At 45.0% G+C, this 20,515-nt stretch overlaps 1 protein-coding gene across 3 annotated transcripts in view; it reads right to left on the bottom strand.

The window, feature by feature from the left end:
- Positions 1 to 20,515, bottom strand: part of mre11a (MRE11 homolog A, double strand break repair nuclease) — a 115,923-nt gene that overhangs the window by 39,182 nt on the left and 56,226 nt on the right. For all 3 annotated transcript variants that reach the window (XM_087988021.1, XM_043691497.2, XM_087988020.1), the window contains one exon: positions 2,284 to 2,457. In XM_087988021.1, coding sequence (XP_087844147.1) covers positions 2,284 to 2,457 — 174 coding nt within the window. The remainder of the gene's footprint in view (positions 1 to 2,283; positions 2,458 to 20,515) is intronic.

Here is a 20,515-nt window from a genome sequence, read left to right as displayed (position 1 = left end):
CCAAAATCTGTTTCCCAATCTGTTTCTCCACATCTCTGCTGCTATTGGGGGGCCTATAGTAAACACCCAACAAGGTGACTGCACCTTTCCTATTTCTGACTTCTGACTCCAAAGGCAGATCCCCCTCGAACTGCCTTTCTGCAGCCGTTATACCATTTCTAATTAGCAACGCCACCCCCTCTCCTTTTTTACCACCCTCCCTAATCTTACTGAAACATCTGTAACCAGGAACCTCCAACAACCATTCCTGTCCCTCTTCTATCCACGTTTCCGTGATGGCCACAACATCGTAGTCCCAGGTACCGATCCACGCCTTAAGTTCACCCACCTTATTTCTGATACTCCTTGCATTGAAGTATACACACTTGAGCCCATCTCTGTGTCCGCAAGTACTCCCTGTCAGTGCTACCTTCTCCACAGCCTCCCTACATTCTTGGACATCCTGACAAACAGCTAGCCTACTTGCTGGACTACAAGTCCAGATCCCATCCCCCTGCCAAATTAGTTTAAACCCCCCGAAGAGTGCTAGCAAACCTACCTCCCAGGATATTGGTGCCTTTCTGGCACTATGAATGGTCAGAGCTGCTGACCTCCAATCAGTCATAGTGGAGTTTGCACGTTCTCCCCGTGTCTGCGTGGGTTTCCTCCAGGTGTTCTGGTTTCCTCGCACAATCGAAAGATGTGCAGGTCAGGTGAACTGGCCATACTAAATTGCCCATAGTATTCAGAGTGTCTAAGGAGGTTCATTATTACAGGGTAAATTTAGAGCAGCAGGGGAATGGGTCTGGGCGGGTTACTCTTTGGAGGGTCAGTGTGGACTTGCTGGCCCAAATAGTCTAAGGACTAATATATAGAATAACGGCAATGATAGACTTACATTTCTTATGTGCCATTATCTGATAATGAGACTGATAATTATCTGATAATTAGGGTTTCTATAATATCTATGTTTCTACCACGTATGAATAAATTTTATACTAAGGACCAATTTTACACTTCCCGCATCCCAGCACAAATATCAGGAAAAGAATCTGCCTCCACTTAGCAGGCTCACGATCCTTTAATTTTTTTAGAAAATGGTCCTTTAGTTACTATGAGACTGATTGGAGGTCAGCTGCTTTGACCATTCATAGTGCCAGAAAGAGAGTGACCACTGACAGTGCTGCAGGTAGGCCAAGGAGACGGCGATTAACAATGGTGCTCGACATTCAGCTATGTCCACAAGTAGATAGGATAGTGAAGAAGGTGTTTGGTATGCTTTCCTTTATTGGTCAGAGCATTGAGTATTGGGAGCTCATGTTGCGGCTGTTAGACCACTTTTGGAATATTGCATGCAATTCTGGCCTCCTTCTTATCAGTTGTGAAACTTGAAATGTTTCAGAAAAGATTTACAAGGATGTTGCGAGGGTTGAAGGATTTGAGCTCTAAGGAGCTCTAGAGAGAGGCTGAATAGATTTGGGCTGTTTTCCCTGGAGTATCAGAGAGTGAGGGGTGACCTTATATAGGTTTATAAAATCATGAGGGGCATGGATAGGGTGAATAGACAAGGACTTCAACTGGGCCAGAGGTAAACAACCTGACCTATCTGACCCCTCTCCTATCATTCACAGTGTCAGGTTTAGGGTGGCACGCAGGCAGCCAATGGAAAATGGCACAGCACCCTATTCTATGGGTCCACTCAACTGGCTTTTCAAGGATTTGTTACAGAACCATTTTCATCAGTCATTTTTTTGAAATTGGCATTAAGGAGATTTTTAGATTTGGATTTGGATTTTGCAATTGATCCTTATTCTGTTTTCGAGCAATATTTATATAAATTTACTTTCTCAAAGTTACCAGGTAGTAACTCGGACCAGGAAGTCCACTTATTCTTTTCCCTCCATTGTCTAAGGACTAATATATGGAATAACGGCAATGATAGATTTACATTTCTCGCGTGCCATTATCTGATAATGAAACTGACTGTTCAACAAGATTAATTTTGATACCTTGATATCTCTGTCCCCAGCTTTGTTCTAATCTGGCTAGTTGCAATGCCATGGGATCCTGCTTTCCTCAGTTACTATTCTTGCACAACGGTTACAGATTTCAACACAGATGGTGAGTAACAGTATTAGCTTTCCATCTGATGATTCAGCATTTATTTATTTTGATTGCTCATCTGTGAAGAACATGGGGATATTTTCCCAAATTACAGTTGTTTTCCATTAACAAAGCAATATTTTGTTGAAAGCCAGTATTTCATGATATAGATATGTGTTAGAAAATATTCAGATAATTTACCTCTTCATCAATCTTGTGTTCAGTCGCATCAATGTGCCGATCCTTCAAAAACCGCTGTGTCTTTTCCAACTGAAATTTTACCAGCTCATCAATAGCATCTTTTTCTTCTTTGTCAACAAACTCTTGCACAGCTTCTCCCATCCCTCTTTCAGTCAATAGTGATAACTGGACATTCTATAGAGAAAAAGTAACATCTCAGTTTCAATAATCTGCACATATTTTGTCAAGAAACACTGGATTGCATATCACTAACCTACTGGAAATGTCACAGGATGGGGTTGGGATTATTGTCCATCCACCTCTGCTGTAAAGCTGCTGCTTTTAACTCAGAGGAAACTAAACAAATAGGCTAGGCTTGGAGCAGTACTGCTACCAAAGGGGACACAGTTGGGATGAAGGGAAACACTACGGTGTACATAACTACAAAGGGGCCATTTGATCTGTGACATGTTAGAACCAATCTGTAGGAAGTAAAATCCTAGTCAGTCAATGATTGAAGGAGGTTTCAAGATGCTCGGTCAAGAGGCAACTTTCCTTATGCATGGATAGAGTTTCTACTCATGGGAGTAAGAATAAATAAAATAATCAAAAGACTCCATATGCTGAAAACTCTGGAAAGAAAAATCAGAAATTGCTGCAAAATCTCAGCAGGTCTGGCAGCATCTGTGGAGAGAAATCAGAGATAATCCTTCTTCAAATTTTCAATTAACCTTCTGAGGTTTTCCAGCAATTTCTCTTTTTGCTTGATAGAATAAGAATATATAGTCCATCTTTTAGAAAATAGGACAGTAGTTTTTAACCCGTGTGCCATGGTGTATTGGTGAGCCACAACAAGATGAGAAGTGCACCTCAAAAACTTCAGGAAGCAATGCTGCTTCACTCAGCATCAAGGTCTCATCTGTGTTGCCAATCTCCTCCAGTATCTGCTAACATTAGGCTTGTGCATGCACAGGACCAAACATTCAGTATGAGCATGCACATTTATCGTGTTTTTCCAGTATGAGAAGAAACTGCACATGAAAGAGATGCACAACTGAAACAGCCGGTAAACTGACCACCTGTCTGCATATGTTTCCACATTACCATGGATTTTAAAGTGAATATTTTTTGATTTTTTTTGGTTATGCCAGTGATTCAATTCTTGGCTTCTAAAAAGAAATACACAAAGCAGTGGAGCAACATTTGCAGGCAGCCCTCCCCACATCATGTGTGTGTACCATGCAAACCAGCAGGCTTTGTTTCCCACCAACTAGAAAGTTGCAATTGACTCTTTGCATTTTATTCAGATCCATTGCGCATGCATAGTTAGAAATAGTTGAGTTGACAAGATTTTGAAAATATGCTTGTGCTCACGGTCAAAGATGGTACATTGCTTGCTGATGGATTTGAAACATTACTGCTTTTGATTCTTCTTTAGCTTGTTGTGTGCACTATGTTGCAAACCCCTCAAGTAAAGCCAGACTCATAGCAAGTGCAAGTAAATACGACATACATGAATAATTAATTCAGCTGAAAAAAGTGGGTATACCGTGAAACTATTTGTCTCATTGAAGTCTGCCTTGACACGAACTACGTTGTGACTACTCAGTTAAGGGACAGTTCTAAGGAGAGAGATTGGTGAGACAATCAATGCTATCTCCTCATCTCCATTTACCGCCACACAATGCCTAAAGATGTATAAAGACCTTACAAGAGTCCCCAATGTATGTGAAAGCACAGGTTCACATGAAAATTCTGTAAAGCTGATAGACATAATTCACTTTTATATCCACCACAGCTTCAAGGATCAACTTGCCCGGTTCTTGGAGAGGCAAAGAAATGGAAAAGACATTTAATAAGCCTTAGGGGTGGCACATCAAGTTCCTAATCCCTTCTCACCTCCATGGGAATTAAGTTTTGGGTAGTAAGTTCCATAAATGACCTTCCTGTCCACAACTGGCCTACTGAAGTCATTAAGTGTCACTGCTCAGAGTAAACCAACTAAAAGCAGGCCTGCTACAAGCATCCCTCCTTGAGGAACAAGACTGCATAGCTTGTAATGTAACAGGGCTTCAAACAAAAGTACTCAGTGGGTAATGGAGGGTATACATAGAACAGGTAATTGGTTACTGAGAGCCCCCTACTGACTTTGTTTCTGACACCCTTGGCCTTCACTGCCTGCAACTGCACCCATAAAAACCATCCGCAAGTCCCGAAAATCGCTTAGCTTGGTCTGGGTTTTCATTCTCAGCAGCAGCTGTGGCCTTCTGGAAACTACCAAACACCACAGCTGCTGGTTCTGATTGGTTGACAGTACCTGGCAGTAGGGATTTCAACCCCTTCAAGAATGTGATTCTAGGCAAGATGAGCCATTGCCCTCTTAGTGCTCGATGGGAAGAAGAGTTCAGCTGGCCTTCCTCCAAGAGGTGTCTCGGTGCTTTAGTGGTATTGAGTAAGTCATCTGCCAAACTGAGAGGACTTTGCCCACAATGTGGGCATGTAAATTAACAAGCATGAGACAGGAGCTGGTGTCAAAGGAGAGGTGTTTAAATGTAATATACTCACAGTAGAACAATGCAGGCATCTGTGAAAAAGTGCAAGTAGTTGCAATCCAACAAAATGTAGTTGGGCGGCACTGAACCCTCTCAACACCAGGGACTCAGGTTTGATTCTAGCCTTGGGTGACTGCCTGTGTGGAGTTTGCAAATTTTCCCCATATCTGCATGGGTTTCCTCCCACTGTCCAAAGATGTGCAGGTTAGGAGGATTGGCCATGCTAAATTGCCCAGAGTGTCCAGGGATGTGCACACTAGGTGAATTAGCGATGGGAAATGCAAGGATAGGGTAGAAGTGTGGGTGGGATGCACTTCAGAGGGTTGGTGTGGACTTGATGAGCCAAATGACTTGCTTCCAAACTGTAGGGATTCAATGATCAGATTCCTGTCTGTGTAATTACCTATTGTAAAGGGAAAGGGTGCCTAAACAAGCAGTAATGAATAGACACAGAAGGGAACCAAGAAAGTACAAAAAGGCAGCATCACACCACTGCAGAGAGATAATAAAGAGGCAGTAACACATGGAGAATAACATCTAAAATTAGTGCTTTTGGTATAGTGTGTTGCTGCAAAGTTCTAATATTTAGCTGCAATATTGCCAAAGTGGTATGTGCAAGTCAACCCAAAAAGTAATTTTCTTTCTTTGTTCAAAAGGAGGATCTTGCAAATCAGATTACATGTACTCAGAAGTCCTAACAAAACCCCAAATTCTGTTGTGATATTTCATGTATTGGAACAGTAGCCCAAATGCATCTACCTGAGCGGATCTGGAATACAATACAAACAAGTACTAGTGATCAAATTGTTTCACGAGGCATTAAAGAGATAACTTTAAGCATCTTTGGGGTGGTACAGTGGCTCAGTGTTTAGCACTGCTGCCTCACAGCACCACAGACCCGGGTTCGATTCCCACTTCGGGCAAACTGTCTATGTGGAGTTTGCACATTCTCCCCATGTCAGCGTGAGTTTCCTCCGGTTGCTCCGGTTTTCTCCCACATTCCAAAGATGCGCAGGTCAGGTGAATTGGCCATGCTAAATTACCCATAGTGTCAGCGGTAAATATAGGGTATGGGTGGGTTACTCTTCAGAGGGTCGGTGTAGATTTGTTGGGCTGAAGGGCCTGTTTCCATACTGTAGGGAATCTGATCATCTACACAGTCTAGAGACTTCAGATACCAAGGGTCCAGTCTTAGAACATAGAACATAGAACAATACAGCACAGAACAGGCCCTTCGGCCCACGATGTTGTGCCGAACTTCTAACCTAGATTAAGTACCCATCCATGTACCTATCCAAATGCCGCTTAAAGGTCGCCAATGATTCAGACTCCACCACTCCCACGGGCAGCGCATTCCATGCCCCCACCACTCTCTGGGTAAAGAACCCACCCCTGACATCTCCCCTATATCTTCCACCCTTCACCTTAAATTTATGTCCCCTTGTAACACTCTGTTGTACCCGGGGAAAAAGTTTCTGACTGTCTACTCTATCTATTCCTCTGATCATCTTATAAACCTCTATCAAGTCACCTCTCATCCTTCGCCGTTCCAACGAGAAAAGACCGAGAACTCTCAACCTATCCTCGTACGACTTCCTCTCCATTCCAGGCAACATCCTGGTAAATCTTCTCTGCACCCTCTCCAAAGCTTCCACATCTTTCCTATAGTGAGGCGACCAGAACTGCACACAGTACTCCAACTGTGGCCTAACCAAAGTCCTGTACAGCTGCAACATCACTTCACGACTCTTGAATTCAATCCCTCTGCTAATGAACGATAATACTCCATAGGCCTTCTTACAAACTCTATCCACCTGAGTGGCAACCTTCAAAGATCTATGTACATAGACCCCAAGATCCCTCTGTTCCTCCACCTGACTAAGAACCCTACCATTAACCCTGTATTCCGCATTCTTATTTGTTCTTCCAAAATGGACAACCTCACACTTGGCAGGGTTGAACTCCATCTGCCACTCCTCAGCCCAGCTCTGCATCATATCTAAGTCCCTCTGCAGCCGACAACAGCCCTCCTCACTGTCCACAACTCCACCTATCTTCGTATCATCTGCAAATTTACTGACCCACCCTTCGACTCCCTCATCTAAGTCATTAATAAAAATTACAAACAGAAGAGGACCCAGAACTGATCCCTGCGGAACTCCACTTGTAACTGGGCTCCAGGCTGAGTATTTACCATCTACCACCACTCTCCGCCTTCGACCGGTTAGCCAGTTTTCTATCCAATTGGCCAAATTTCCCTCTATCCCATGCCTCCTGACTTTCCGCATAAGCCTACCATGGGGAACCTTATCAAATGCCTTACTAAAATCCATGTACACTACATCCACTGCTCTTCCCTCATCCACATGCTTGGTCACCTCCTCGAAGAATTCAATAAGACTTGTAAGGCAAGACCTACCCTTCACAAATCCGTGCTGGCTGTCCCTAATCAAGCAGTGTCTTTCCAGATACTCATAAATCCTATCCCTCAGTACCCTTTCCATTACTTTGCCTACCACAGAAGTAAGACTAACAGGCCTGTAATTCCCGGGGTTATCCCTATTCCCTTTTTTGAACAGGGGCACAACATTCGCTACTCTCCAGTCCCCTGGCACCACCCCCGTTGCCAGTGAAGACGAGAAGATCATTGCCAACGGTACTGCAATTTCCTCTCTAGCTTCCCACATAATCCTAGGATATATCCCGTCAGGCCCGGGGGACTTGTCTATCCTCAAGTTGTTCAAAATGTCCAACACATCTTCCTTTCTAACAGGTATCTCTTCTAGCTTACCAGTCCATTTCACACTCTCCTCTTCTACAATACGGTCCCTCTCGTTCGTAAATACTGAAGAGAAGTACTTGTTCAAGACCTCTCCTATCTCTTCCGACTCAATACACAGTCTCCCACTACTGTCCTTGATCGGACCTACCCTCGTTCTCGTCATTCTCTGGTTTCTCACATACGCATAAAATGCCTTGGGGTTATCCTTGATCCTATCCGCCAACGATTTTTCATGCCCTCTCTTAGCTCTCCTAATCCCTTTTTTCAGGTCCCTTCTGGCTATCCTGTATCCCTCCACTGCTCTGTCTGAATCCTGTTTCCTCAACCTTATGTAAGCCTCCTTCTTCGTCTTTACCAGACATTCAACCTCTCTCGTCAACCAAGGCTCCTTCACACGACCATTTCTTTCCTGCCTGATAGGTACATACATATCATGGACACGTCGTATCTGCTCTTTGAAAAAGTTCCACATTTCCACCACATCCTTCCCTGACAGCCTATGCTCCCAACGTATGCTCCTCAAATCCTGCCTTACAGCATCGTAATTTCCCTTCCCCCAATTATAAAATCTACCTTGTTGTGCGCACCTATCTCTCTCCATAACCAAGGTGAAAGTCACAGAATTGTGGTCACCATCACCAAAATGTTCACCCACTAACAAGCCCACCACTTGTCCCGGTTCATTACCGAGTACCAAATCCAATATGGCCTCCCCTCTGGTTGGACAATCTACATACTGCGTTAGAAAAGCTTCCTGGACACACTGCACAAACACCGCCCCATCCAATCTACTTGATCTAAAGAGCTTCCAATCAATATTTGGGAAGTTGAAGTCGCCCATGACTACGACCCTGTGGCTTCTGCACCTTTCCAAAATCTGTTTCCCAATCTGTTTCTCCACATCTCTGCTGCTATTGGGGGGCCTATAGTAAACACCCAACAAGGTGACTGCACCTTTCCTATTTCTGACTTCAGCCACCTTATTTCTGATACTCCTTGCGTTGATGTATACGCACTTGAGCCCATCTCTGTGTCCGCTAGTAGTCCCTGTCAGTGCTACCTTCTCCACAGCCCCCCTACAGTCTTGGGCATCCTGACAAACAGCTAACCTACTTGCTGGACTACAAGTCCGGATCCCATCCCCCTGCCAAATTAGTTTAAACCCCCCCGAAGAGTGCTAGCAAACCTACCCCCCAGGATATTGGTGCCCTTCTGGTTCAGGTGCAACCCGTCCTGTTTGTACAGGTCCCACCTTCCCCAGAATGCAGTCCAATTGTCCAAATATCTGAAGCCCTCCCTCCTACACCAGCCTTGCAGCCACGTGTTCAACTGCACTCTCTCCCTATTCTTTGCCTCACTGTCACGTGGCACCGGCAACAACCCAGAGATGATGACTCTGTCTGTCCTAGCTTTTAGCTTCCAGCCTAACTCCTTGAGCTCTTGAATGACCTCCCCACCCCTCTTCCTACCTATGTCGTTGGTGCCAATGTGCACCACGACTTCTGGCTGCACACCCTCCCCCTTAAGGATTCTGAAGACACGGTCTGAGACGTCTCGGACCCTAGCACCCGGGAGGCAACAAACCATCCGTGAGTCTCGCCCATGTCCACAGAACCGCCTGTCCGTCCCTCTAACTAGAGAGTCCCCTATAACTAGCGCTCTCCTCCTCTCCCCCTCTTGAAAAGAATAATAAGAGAACATATGAAATGCAAGCAGTGGTAACAATTTCCTTGTGTAATGACGATTTATGTTCAAACTGACATGCTGAAAAGGTTGTGCATTCTGATGATTTCTTGAGCAATGTTGTTGGAAACTCCTTGGTCCTGGCAGAACCACACATGGCAGCAAGTTGGAAGAACATGCCAGACAAAATGTGGTCCAAACGATCTCAATGACAGAACAAAGAAGACTCTCATCTGAATGTGGAAGATAGCTAGAACGTCAAGATGGTCTCAGTCATTATGATTTGACATCTGACCTCTAAACCATCAAGATTACAGGGATAATTGTGGCATTCCAAGATGCATATTAAACAATGTTAAATGTAGGCTTCAATCAAGACCCATTTGCCAAGTCTTATGGCAAGGAGGTATGGTGGTGGCGGGGACAGAACTATGAACCTGAGGTCCCTCATCAAGAATCTACACGTAGGCGACACATAAGAACATGTGTGATAGATGTCGTCTTTATGGATTTCAGTAAGGCCTTTGATAACGTTCTATGCGACCTGAAGGGTACGCTGCACTGAAAGGTTAGATTGCATGGAATCCAGGACGAGCTGGCAAATTGGATATAAAATTGGCTTGATGGTAAGAAGTAGAGGGTAACAGTGGAAGTTTGCTTGTCGGGCTGGTGCTCTATCCACAAAGGCTCATTTGGGCAAGGCTCATGTCCACATCTTCTGTCAGGAGTACGTGAGAGGGTCGACAAACAGGCTGAAATCTAGGATCAAGGAGTTAGAGAAGGAGGTCTTTGATTTAGAGTCATGCCTCAGTCAGCCAGATGTGAAGCCAGTCTTGAAGGGGGGTGTATGAAGTGAGGAATGGTGAGCTCCGATACCTGCAGTTGGGTTCCAGGGTGCATACACGGCATCACAGATCTGGCTCCTTGAGGACTTGGACTGTGACTTCTCCTTCTACTGTTCACTAGAAAAAAAGGCACTTCATTAGCAGCTCCTTGTGCTGCTGGCCAACAATGGGTCACTCAACTCTAATTCAGAGGGCATCAGAGCCTAGATCAAATACAATTATATGGCATTGTTCTCTCCTGAAGAAGGGCTAATGCCTGAAACGTCGATTCTCCTGTTCCCTAGAAGCTGCCTGACCTGCTGCGCTTTTCCAGCAACACATTTCCATCATTGTTCTCTCTGTACCTGTCCAGCAAGGAATCTCAAGAGTTTTATGAGAGAAGCTGCCACAGGTCAGCCTGGGACATGTTCAATGCTCCAATCACCTTTGAGGAGCTGACTGGTGCCCTCATTCGGCTCTCGAGGGGCAAATCCCTCGGCTGGATGGGCTGACATGGAGTTCTTCATGGCATTCTGGGAAGTCCTAGGGTGGGATGCGACTGTGCATGGGACCTGAAGGAATGTTTTGTGGCTGAACAGTGCCCTTTTCTTGGTGCAAGGTGTTCATTGTCCTGCTGCCTTGTTTACTTAAGAACTGGCATCTGGTCTCTCTCAGCACGGATCACAAACTTTTCATCAAGGTGTTGTCACTTCGTCTGGGATCCATGCTAGACCATATGATCCACCCTGACCAATCATACAGTGCCGGGCCGGATGATCCATGGCAATGTCCATCTGGTCAGTGACCTGATCCATTTTTTCCACAGGACTGGTCGATAGAGTACCTTCCTGCCAATTAGGTGAAGGTATTCAACAGTGTTGATCACAAGTACCTACTCGGGACTCTGCGAGCATTTGGGCTTGGGACCCAGTTCATTGCCTGGATCTGATGTCAGTACACCTTCCCAGAGTATGTGATTGAAGTTAACCGGTCCTTGACAGCGTTCCATCACTTTGGTAGGGGAATGCATCAGGGTCGTAGCTTGCTCAGCCAGCTTTATTCCACGGATGTATAGTCTTTCCTATGCCTCTTGCGGAAGAGGTTGTCACCGTTGGCTCTGTGCAGGCTGGGCACTGAGATGGTTCTTTCTGCCTATCCGACATGTTCCTCATGACCCAGTTGACCTCAGGAGGATGCACGAATGCCAGGTGGTACAGTCAGACACGTCCTCCACCAGGATTAACTGGGCCAAATGTTCTGAATATCTGGTCAGTCTGCGGCAGGTGGATTCCTTAACAGAGGAGTTACAGAGGTTCAGCTGGAGTGTCACCCATTTCCTCTATCTGGGAGTCTACCTTAGTCCAGCTGAAGAATCCTGGTCGGCGAATTGGCAGCAGCTGGAAGCCAAAATCTTGACTCACTTAAGCTGCTGGATAGGACTGCTCCTATCCGGTTTTAACACAACTGGTGGCCTCCATGCCATTGTACCAGCTAGCCCCTTTGACCCTTCCTCCTGGTTTTGTTACAAAAGGCCAGAAAATTTTGGTTCATTCCTTCTGTGACAAAAAAGGTACACTGGGTCATGGCAGAGGTCTGTGTCTCCCCATTGAGGAAGGTGGTCAATCGCTGGTGTGCCTTTGCACCCAGGTAGTGACTTCCCACCTTCAGACCTTGTAAAGATACCTTTACCTCGAGCCTCCTCGCAGATGGTGCGCGTGGCGGTGTATTTTTCCGCCAGGTGCGTAACCTCAGTTACAACACGCACCTCCTGTTTATTGACCAAGAGGATCTGCAAGTTGCCCTCAGAACTCTGCCAGTCTTTCACTAGGGTCTAATCAATGTCAGGAACATAGTCAACTCGCACTGGGCCTTCCCACCATCAGGAGTAGCAGCTATTATCAGGTAGCCATACTTCACAAATCCACATCTTTACCATCACGACTTTGAGTGGCTGGTGGCAGGGACGGCCATACCAGCAGGGGTGACCAGAGTCAGGAAGTTGCTGGTAGCGGAGGCCTAGGCTGGATGTAGGTGCAGGAATTGGCAAGCAGGATGGGGAGGGACATCCAGCTGGCGGCTGATGTCATTTCTCGCCTGAAAATGGCAAAGCACAGACCTGTCTTCGTGCACCAGTTGTAGGATACTCAGGTGTGCAGATGAATCTATGTACCCTGCTCAGACAGAATTTCACTTTGGCCGCAAGGTCCTGAATGTCCCTCAGGAGCCTGCGCCCCACAATCTGAGCCACCTCCTGAATATGTTTCGAGAGTGTGGTGCTGGAAAATCACAGCAGATCAGGCAGCATCCGAGGAGCAGAAGAATTGACCAAGCATGTGGATGAGGGTAGAGCAGTGGATGTAGTATACATGGATTTTAGTAAGGCATTTGATAAGGTTCCCCATGGTAGGCTTATGCGGAAAGTCAGGAGGCATGGGATAGAGGGAAATCTGGCCAATTGGATAGAAAACTGGCTAACCGGTCGAAGTCAGAGAGTGGTGGTAGATGGTAAATATTCAGCCTGGAGCCCAGTTACAAGTGGAGTTCCGCAGGGATCAGTTCTGGGTCCTCTGCTGTTTGTAATTTTTATTAATGACTTGGATGAGGGAGTCGAAGGGTGGGTCAGTAAATTTGCAGATGATACGAAGATTGGTGTACGAAGATTGGTGGAGTTGTGGATAGTGAGGAGGGCTCTTGTCGGCTGCAAAGGGACTTGGATATGATGCAGAGCTGGGCTGAGGAGTGGCAGATGGAGTTCAACCCTGCCAAGTGTGAGGTTGTCCATTTTGGAAAGACAAATAAGAATGCGGAATACAGGGTTAACGGTAGGGTTCTTAGTGAGGTGGAGGAACAGAGGGATCTTGGGGTCTATGTTCATAGATCTTTGAAAGTTACAAGCTCTATCCACCTGAGTGGCAAGAAGGCCTATGGTGTATTAGCGTTCATTAGCAGAGGGATTGAATTTAAGAGTCGTGAAGTGATGTTGCAACTGTACAGGACTTTGGTTAGGCCACATTTGGAGTCCTGTGTGCAGTTCTGGTCGCCTCACTTTAGGAAAAATGTGGAAACTTTGGAGAGGGTGCAGAGAAGATTTACCAGGATGTTGCCTGGAATGGAGAATAGGTCGTACGAGGATAGGTTGAGAGTGCTAGGCCTTTTCTCGTTGGAACGGTGAAGGATGAGGGGTGACTTGATAGAGGTTTATAAGATGATCAGAGGAATAGATAGAAACTTTTTCAGTTTCTGAATAGACAGTCAGAAACTTTTCCCCCGGGTACAACAGAGTGTTACAAGGGGACATAAATTTAAGGTGAAGGGTGGAAGGTATAGGGGAGATGTCAGGGATGGGTTCTTTACCCAGAGAGTGGTGGGGGCATGGAATGCGCTGCCTGTGGGAGTGGTAGAGTCAGAATCTTTGGTGACCTTTAAGCGGCAATTGGATAGGTACATGGATGAGTGCTTAAGCTAGGACAAATGTTCGGCACAACATCGTGGGCCGAAGGGCCTGTTCTGTGCTGTATTGTTCTATGTTTCGGGCATGAGCCCTTCATCAAGAATTTCTACCGCCTGAATATGTGTTGTCTCTCTTTCGGGGAGATATAACAGCAGTTCCTGTGTACACTGTTGCTGCACACCATCCACCTCGGCTCTTATGTCTGCCACATGGATATGCCTTGGCGTGCTTTTTTGCCTTTGGTAGTTGGGTGGGGGCGGGGAAATTCCCTGTGGAACACTCCCTACACTGGAGTCCTCCCTCTTTCCCTCAGGAAACTAGATGGAGTGTGTTGCATGCAGCAGTCGCATAGAACTACAAATTAGGGCAGTTCACAGGCAGCGCAATCCATGGACCATGTATATATTGGCTGTGGGTGTTCGCATTCACCTTTTAGCTATTTGAAAAACATTCTGTGCTTTTCGTTGAACTTCAGCCCCACAATCCTGATTTCTGGGCACCCGGTGCAGAGGGTGTGGACAGATCGGAGGACCTCCAACAACAGGTTCAGGCAGCAGGCTATGGAGGGGGTAATTTCAGGCAACAGCCTGCCCTCTTCTGCAGTTATGTTTGAGCCCAGGTCTCCTTGGAGAAGGAGCATGTGGTGTCTACCAATGCTCTTGATGCCTTTAGAGAGAGGTGAGCACGGCGGGGAATAGAGTGCTTTATCTCCTGATTCAACTCCATTTTGATTTTGGCCCCTCCTTCCCTCCCTAACACACCCCTCACTTTTTAGATGATAACATTGCCCTTAACAGGCTTTGCTTGTTAATGTTTCATTAGCCACAGTGTTTTCTTGATGGTGGAAAAATGAATAATAAAGTCTTCGCACAATGGTGTCTTTTTACCATGTGACTGTATATTAAAAAGAACACTATATACAGCCACAGGTAATTCAGGGAAAAAAAATGAAAACAAAAATTGAGCAGTAGGGGCCCTCTTGTGGTGCAATGGTAGTGTCCTTATCCCTGGACGAGAAGAACTGTGTTCAAGGCCTACCTGCTCCAGAGACATGTAGTGACATCTCTAAACAGGTTGATTAAACAAGTAGGAAAAAAGAAAAATAGGCTCTGTTGGGGCCCTATTGTGGTACTATGGTAGTGTACCTACCTCTGGACCTGGAGGGCTGAGTCCAAGTCCCACCTGTTCTCAGAGATATGTAATGTCATCTCTGAACAGGTAGATTAGAAAAATCGGCTCAATAAAGAAAAAGAAAGGCCCTGTTGGAAGCGCACAGTTACGAAAGAGAGATCACATCTAGAAAGAGACATAGTCGAGTGAGTATATAGCTCAGGGAATTTGGTGGCAATGTGGGAAGCTGGTGCAGAGAGGAACAAGGTAATTTTTGTTTGCTTTTTTTAAAATCTCATAACTTGTAAGGTTCTTTTTAACAGGATAATTGAAGCCCAGGATCAGAGGCCCACCACATGCGTTACATCACAGGTAAACCACAAATTCAATGGTTGGTAAAAATTGATTTGCTTTTAAATAGAATGTAAATAGGGAAATATTTGCAAGGTTCAAACTAAAAACCAGTATACAGTTTTAAAAATAAAATTAGGAACAGCGTAATTCAGAAGAGATGCCAGGTCAGGCAATGTGTTGTAACAACATGATGTGGGAGCTGGTGAACCCCATTGTGATTCAGAGTGACCGCATCCGTTGCAACTTTTGGTTGCTTGAGAAACTCCAACTCAGAGTTGATGAGCTAGAGTCTGACTTTTGAACACTGCGATACATCAGGGAGGCAGACACACCCACCTTAGATCAACTATCTCAAATTCAGTTAATAGTTAGGGTCAGGACAGTGTGATTACAAACAAGGAAGATACAGGGATCCAGGAGGCAGTGCAGAAGGAGTCTCAGCCCTTGAGCTTGTCCATCGGCTTACAGATCCCTGCTCCCTATATAACTGAGAGTTGGGGCTATACGAAGGATCACATGGTGGTACTAGGGACCCATTCAAGAGGGTGAAGAAAACAGAAATGTAGTTGTAATTGGCAATAGTATAGTCAGGAGAATAGACACTTCTCTGTGACCAGAGTCAAGAGTCCCAAGGCTTTGCTGCCTGCCTGGCGGCCGGGTTCAGGAGATCTCATCTGGGTTGCAGAGGACATTGGATTGGAAAGGGAAAGATCCAGTTGTCATGGTCCATGTAGGTACCAAAGTTATAGGTTAAAGAGGGACTATGAGCAGCACTTGGCTGAGTTAAACAGCAAAACCAGAAAGGTAATAATCTATTTGTTTTAAAATAGTTATGGAAAAGGGTAGATATGATCGAAGAGTTAAAATTCTAAACTGGAGTAAGGCCAATTTTGACGGTATCATGCAAGAACTTTTAAAAGTAGACTGGGAAGAAACTATTCACAGGTAAAGGAGTGGTTGGAAAGTGGGAGGCCTTCAAACATGAAATAAGTACAGTCCAGAGGCCCTGTTCCTATTAGTGCGAAGGCCAAGGCTGGCAGGTATAGGGAATGCTAGATGACTAGAGAAATTGAGGTTCTGGTTAAGAAAAAAAAAAGTATATGACAGGTATAGATAGATGGGATTGAGTAAAAGTACAAGGGCAGTAGCAGTATACTCAAGAGGGAAATCAGGAGGGAAAAAAGGGGACATGAGATTTCTGCTCATATGTCATATGGTCTTATGGAATGAGTTGCCAGAGGAAGTGGTGGAGGCTGGTACAATAACAACATTTAAGAGACATATGGATGGATAGATGAATAGGATGGGTTTAGAAAGCTATGGTAAAAACAAGGACTGCAGATGCTGGAAACCAGAGACCAGATTAGAGTGGTGCTGGAAAAGCACAGCAGGTCAGGCAGCATCCGAGAAGCAGCAAAAGCCCTTCACCAGGAATAAAGGCAGGATGCCTGCAGAGTGGAGAGATAAATGAGACGGGTGTGGGGGTGGGGAGAAAGTAGTATAGAGTACAATAGGTGAATGGGGGTGGGGATGGAGGTGATAGGTCAGAGAGGACAGTGGGGGAAGGTAGCAAAGAGTACAGTAGGTGAATGGGGGTGGGGATGAAGGTCAGAGAGGAGGGTGAAGTAGAGAGGGGGAAAGGAAGATAGGCAGATAGGACAAGTCATGAGGGCGGTGTTGAGCTGGAAGGTTGGAGTTGGGGTGAGGTGGGGGAAGGGGAAATGAGGAAACTAGTGAAATCCACATTGATGCCATGGGGTTGAAGTGTTCCGAGGCGGAAGATGAGGCGTTCTATGGGCCAAATGCTGGCAAATAGGATTAATTTAATTTAGGATATCTGGTCAGCATGGATTGGACCAAAGGGTCTGTTTCCATACGGTACAACTCTATGACTCTGGATTGCTACCTGAGCCACAACCAAATTGGCAATGGGTCAACAAGATTAAAGAGATAAATGCATGGCTTAAAGATTGATGTGGGAGAAATGGGTTCAAATTCGTGGGACACTGACACCTGTCAAGGGGAAGGAGGCTTGACCTGAATCATGCTGAAGCATTATGAATCACATAACTAGGCTAATGGAGAAGGCTTTAAACTGAAGTGGCAGGGTAGGTTCAGTTGCATGAAAAATTTTGGAAAGAGTTACAGGAGGGATGGGCTCAGCAGAGGTTAAATTTTCCAGAACAATTAATAGAACAAAGAGAATGGAAAAAGTCAGGAATCCAAGTTCAGACACATCAAATAAGGGGACAACTATGAGAAAGGGGGGCAGTCAACGCAGGGTGTTGTATTTAAATAGATACAAAACAAGGTAAATGAGCTTGTAGAACAGATTGAAATTGGCGGGTATAATGGTTTGATTTTTACAGATGTAGCTGTAGGGGAAATCAGGGCTGGGAACTAATTATTCAAGGATCTATATCCATGAAAACGATGGGTAGAGGGGTTTGGTTTGCCTTGTTAGTATGAGATTAAATTAAAATTATACTATAGCAATAAGTGATATAGAATAAAATCTATGTGGGTAGAGTTGAGAAACAGCAAAGGGAAAAGCCATGATAAGAATTGTGTACACGCCTCCTAGCAGTATGCAGGACGAGGGAAAGTAAAATAAATTAGGAGGTAGAAAGGAATGTTAAAAAGGCACTGTTATAATAATCATGGGGGACTTCAATATACAGATGGATGGAAAAATCATGTTGGTAACAAATCTCAAGAAAAGGAATCAGTAGAACGTCCATGATATGGTTTTAGAGCAGATTATGGTAGAGCCACAATGGAACATGCAATTCTGGATTTGAAGATGTATAAGGAGGCAAACTCAATTCGTGAGCTTAAAGTGAAGGAACCCCTACGTGTCAGTGACCATAATATGATAGAATTTGCCCTACATTGAGAAGGAGAAGATTGAATCAGATCTAAAGGTATTACAATTGAGTAAAGATAACACAAAGACACAAGGAAGGAGCTAGCAAGGGTTGATTTGAAGGGAAGCTTGGCAGGGAAGATGGTGAAGCAGCAATGACAGTAGTTTCTAGGGATAATCCGAGTGGCATAGAAATTCATCCGAAGGAAGAAGAAACACATGAAGTGGAGGATGAGACAACCATGGCTGACAAGGGAAGTCGGGGACAGCATAAAAGCAAAAGAGAAAGCACATAATATGATGAAGATTAAAAGGAAGCCAGGGGATTGAGAAGACCAGAAGAGTCAGGGAGCATCCCAGAAGTTTGGAAACCATCCCTCTTTAAGAAAAGAGGGAGGCAGAAAACAGGAAACTATAGGCTGGTTAGCCTAACATTGGTCATTAGTAAGATTTCAGAGTCCATTATTAAGGATGAGATTGTGGAGTTCTTGGAAGTACATGGTAAAGTAGGAGGACTCAGCATGGCTTCATGAGGAAGTCATGCCTGACAAATCTGTTAGAATTCTTGAGGAGGTAATGAGCAAGTTAGACAAAGGACAGTCAGTGGACATGATCTGTTTGTATTTCCTGAAGGCCTTTGACAGGATGCCACACAGGAGGCTGCTGTATAAGGTAAGAGGCCATGGTGTAAGGGAAAAGGTACTGGTATGGACAACAGATTGGATGACTGGAAGAAGAGTGTGGATAAAAGCGTTTTGTCTGGATGGTAGCTGGTGGAGCTCCGCAGGGGTCAGTGTTGAGACCTCAACTATTCACATTATACATTAACAGTCTGGATGATGGAATCAAGACCATTGTTGCTAAGTTTGCAGATGACACAAAAATAGGTGAAGGGACAGATAGTGTTAAGGAAGCAGAAAAGCTGAAGAAGGACCTTTACATGCTAGGCAAGTGGGCAAAGAAGTGATAGATAGAATATAATGTGGCAAATTGTGAGGTTATATATTTTGGTAGGAAGGAAAGAGGCGTAGAATTCCAAGACAGTTAGAAAACAAGAGCAGAGCTGCACTGCTGAGGCTGTATAAGGTTCTGATCAGAGCACAATTGAAATATTGTAGACAGTTTTGGGTCCCATGTCTAAGGAAAGATGTGCTAGCATTGGAGGGTATTCAGAGGAGGGTTACACAAATGATCCCAGGGATGATGGGCTTGTCATATGAAGAGCAATTGAAGACTCTGGGTCTGTACCCCATAAGACCATACGACATAAGAGCAGAAATTAGGCCACTCAGCCAATTGAGTCTGCTCCGCCATTCAATCATGGCTGATAAGTTTCTCATCCCCATTCTCCCGCTTTCTCCCCGTAACCCTTGATCCCTTTGATGCTCAAGAACCTATCTCAGTCTTAAGTATACTCAATGACCTGGTCTCCACAGACTTCGATGGCAATGAATTCCATAGATTCACTCTCTAGCTGAAGAAGTTTCTCCTTACGTATGTTCTAAAAGGTCTTCCCTTTACTCTAAGGCTATGCCCTTGGGACTGAGGCTCTCATACCAATGGGAACATCTTCCCAACATCTACTCTGTCCAGGCCATTCAGTGGCTTGTATGTTTCATTTAGATCCCATATCATTGTAAACTCCATAGAATATAAACCCAGAGTCCTCAAATATTCCTCGTATGTAAAGCTATTCTCGTGAACCTCCTCTGAACACGCTCCAGGGCCGGTACATCCCTCCTGAGATATGGGGCCCAAAACTGCACACAATACTCCAAATGTGGTCTGACCAGAGCCTTATAAGAGCCTCAGAAGGACATCACTGCTTTATTCAAGTCCTCTCAAAATAAATGCCATCATTACATTTGTCTTCCTAACTAGTAACTTAACCTGCAAGTTTATCTTGACAGAATCCTAGACTAGAACTCCCAAGTCTCTTTGCACTTCAGACTTCTAAATTTTCTCCCCGTTTAGAAAATAGTCCATGCCTCTATTCTTCCTACCAAAGTGTATGACCTCACACTCCCCCACGTTGTACTCCATCTGCCACTTCTTTGCCCACTCTCCTAACCTATCCAAATCCTTCTGCAGCCTCCCAACCTCCTAAATGCTACCTGTCCCTCTACCTATCTTTGTATCGTCTGCAAATTTAGCCAGAATGCTCTCAGTTCCTTCACCTAGATCGTAATGTATAAAGTGAAAAGTGGTGGTCCCAATACTGACCCTTGGTCTCGAGAAAGACCCTGTCAACCCACTCTCTGCTTTCTGCTAAGCTTTTATCCACACCAGCACCTTGCCTCTAACACCAAGGGCCCTTATCTTACTCAGGAGCATCCTGTACAGCACCTTGTCAAAGACCTTCTTGAATTCCAGGTCGAGAACATCCATTAGCTCTCCTTGGTCTAACCGTCTCACTACTTCCTCAAAGAATTCTAGCAGATTTGTCAGGCATGGCCTCCCCTTGATGAAATCATGCTGACTTTGCCCTATTTTATCTTGCACTTCCAAGTGTTCAGAAGTCTGATCCTTCACAATGGATTCCAGGATCTTACCCATGACGGAGATTAGGCGAACTGGCCTGTATTTTTCCATCTTCTGCCTTCCTCCCTTTTTAAACAAGAGTGTCATCTT

This window comes from Chiloscyllium plagiosum, unplaced genomic scaffold (genome assembly GCF_037043375.1).
Source record: "Chiloscyllium plagiosum isolate Xiang-an unplaced genomic scaffold, Cpla_swu_hap1 HiC_scaffold_6, whole genome shotgun sequence".
NCBI lineage: Eukaryota > Metazoa > Chordata > Chondrichthyes > Orectolobiformes > Hemiscylliidae > Chiloscyllium > Chiloscyllium plagiosum.
Note: the sequence above shows the minus strand (reverse complement) of the source record. Positions and strands in the feature narration are given on the sequence as shown.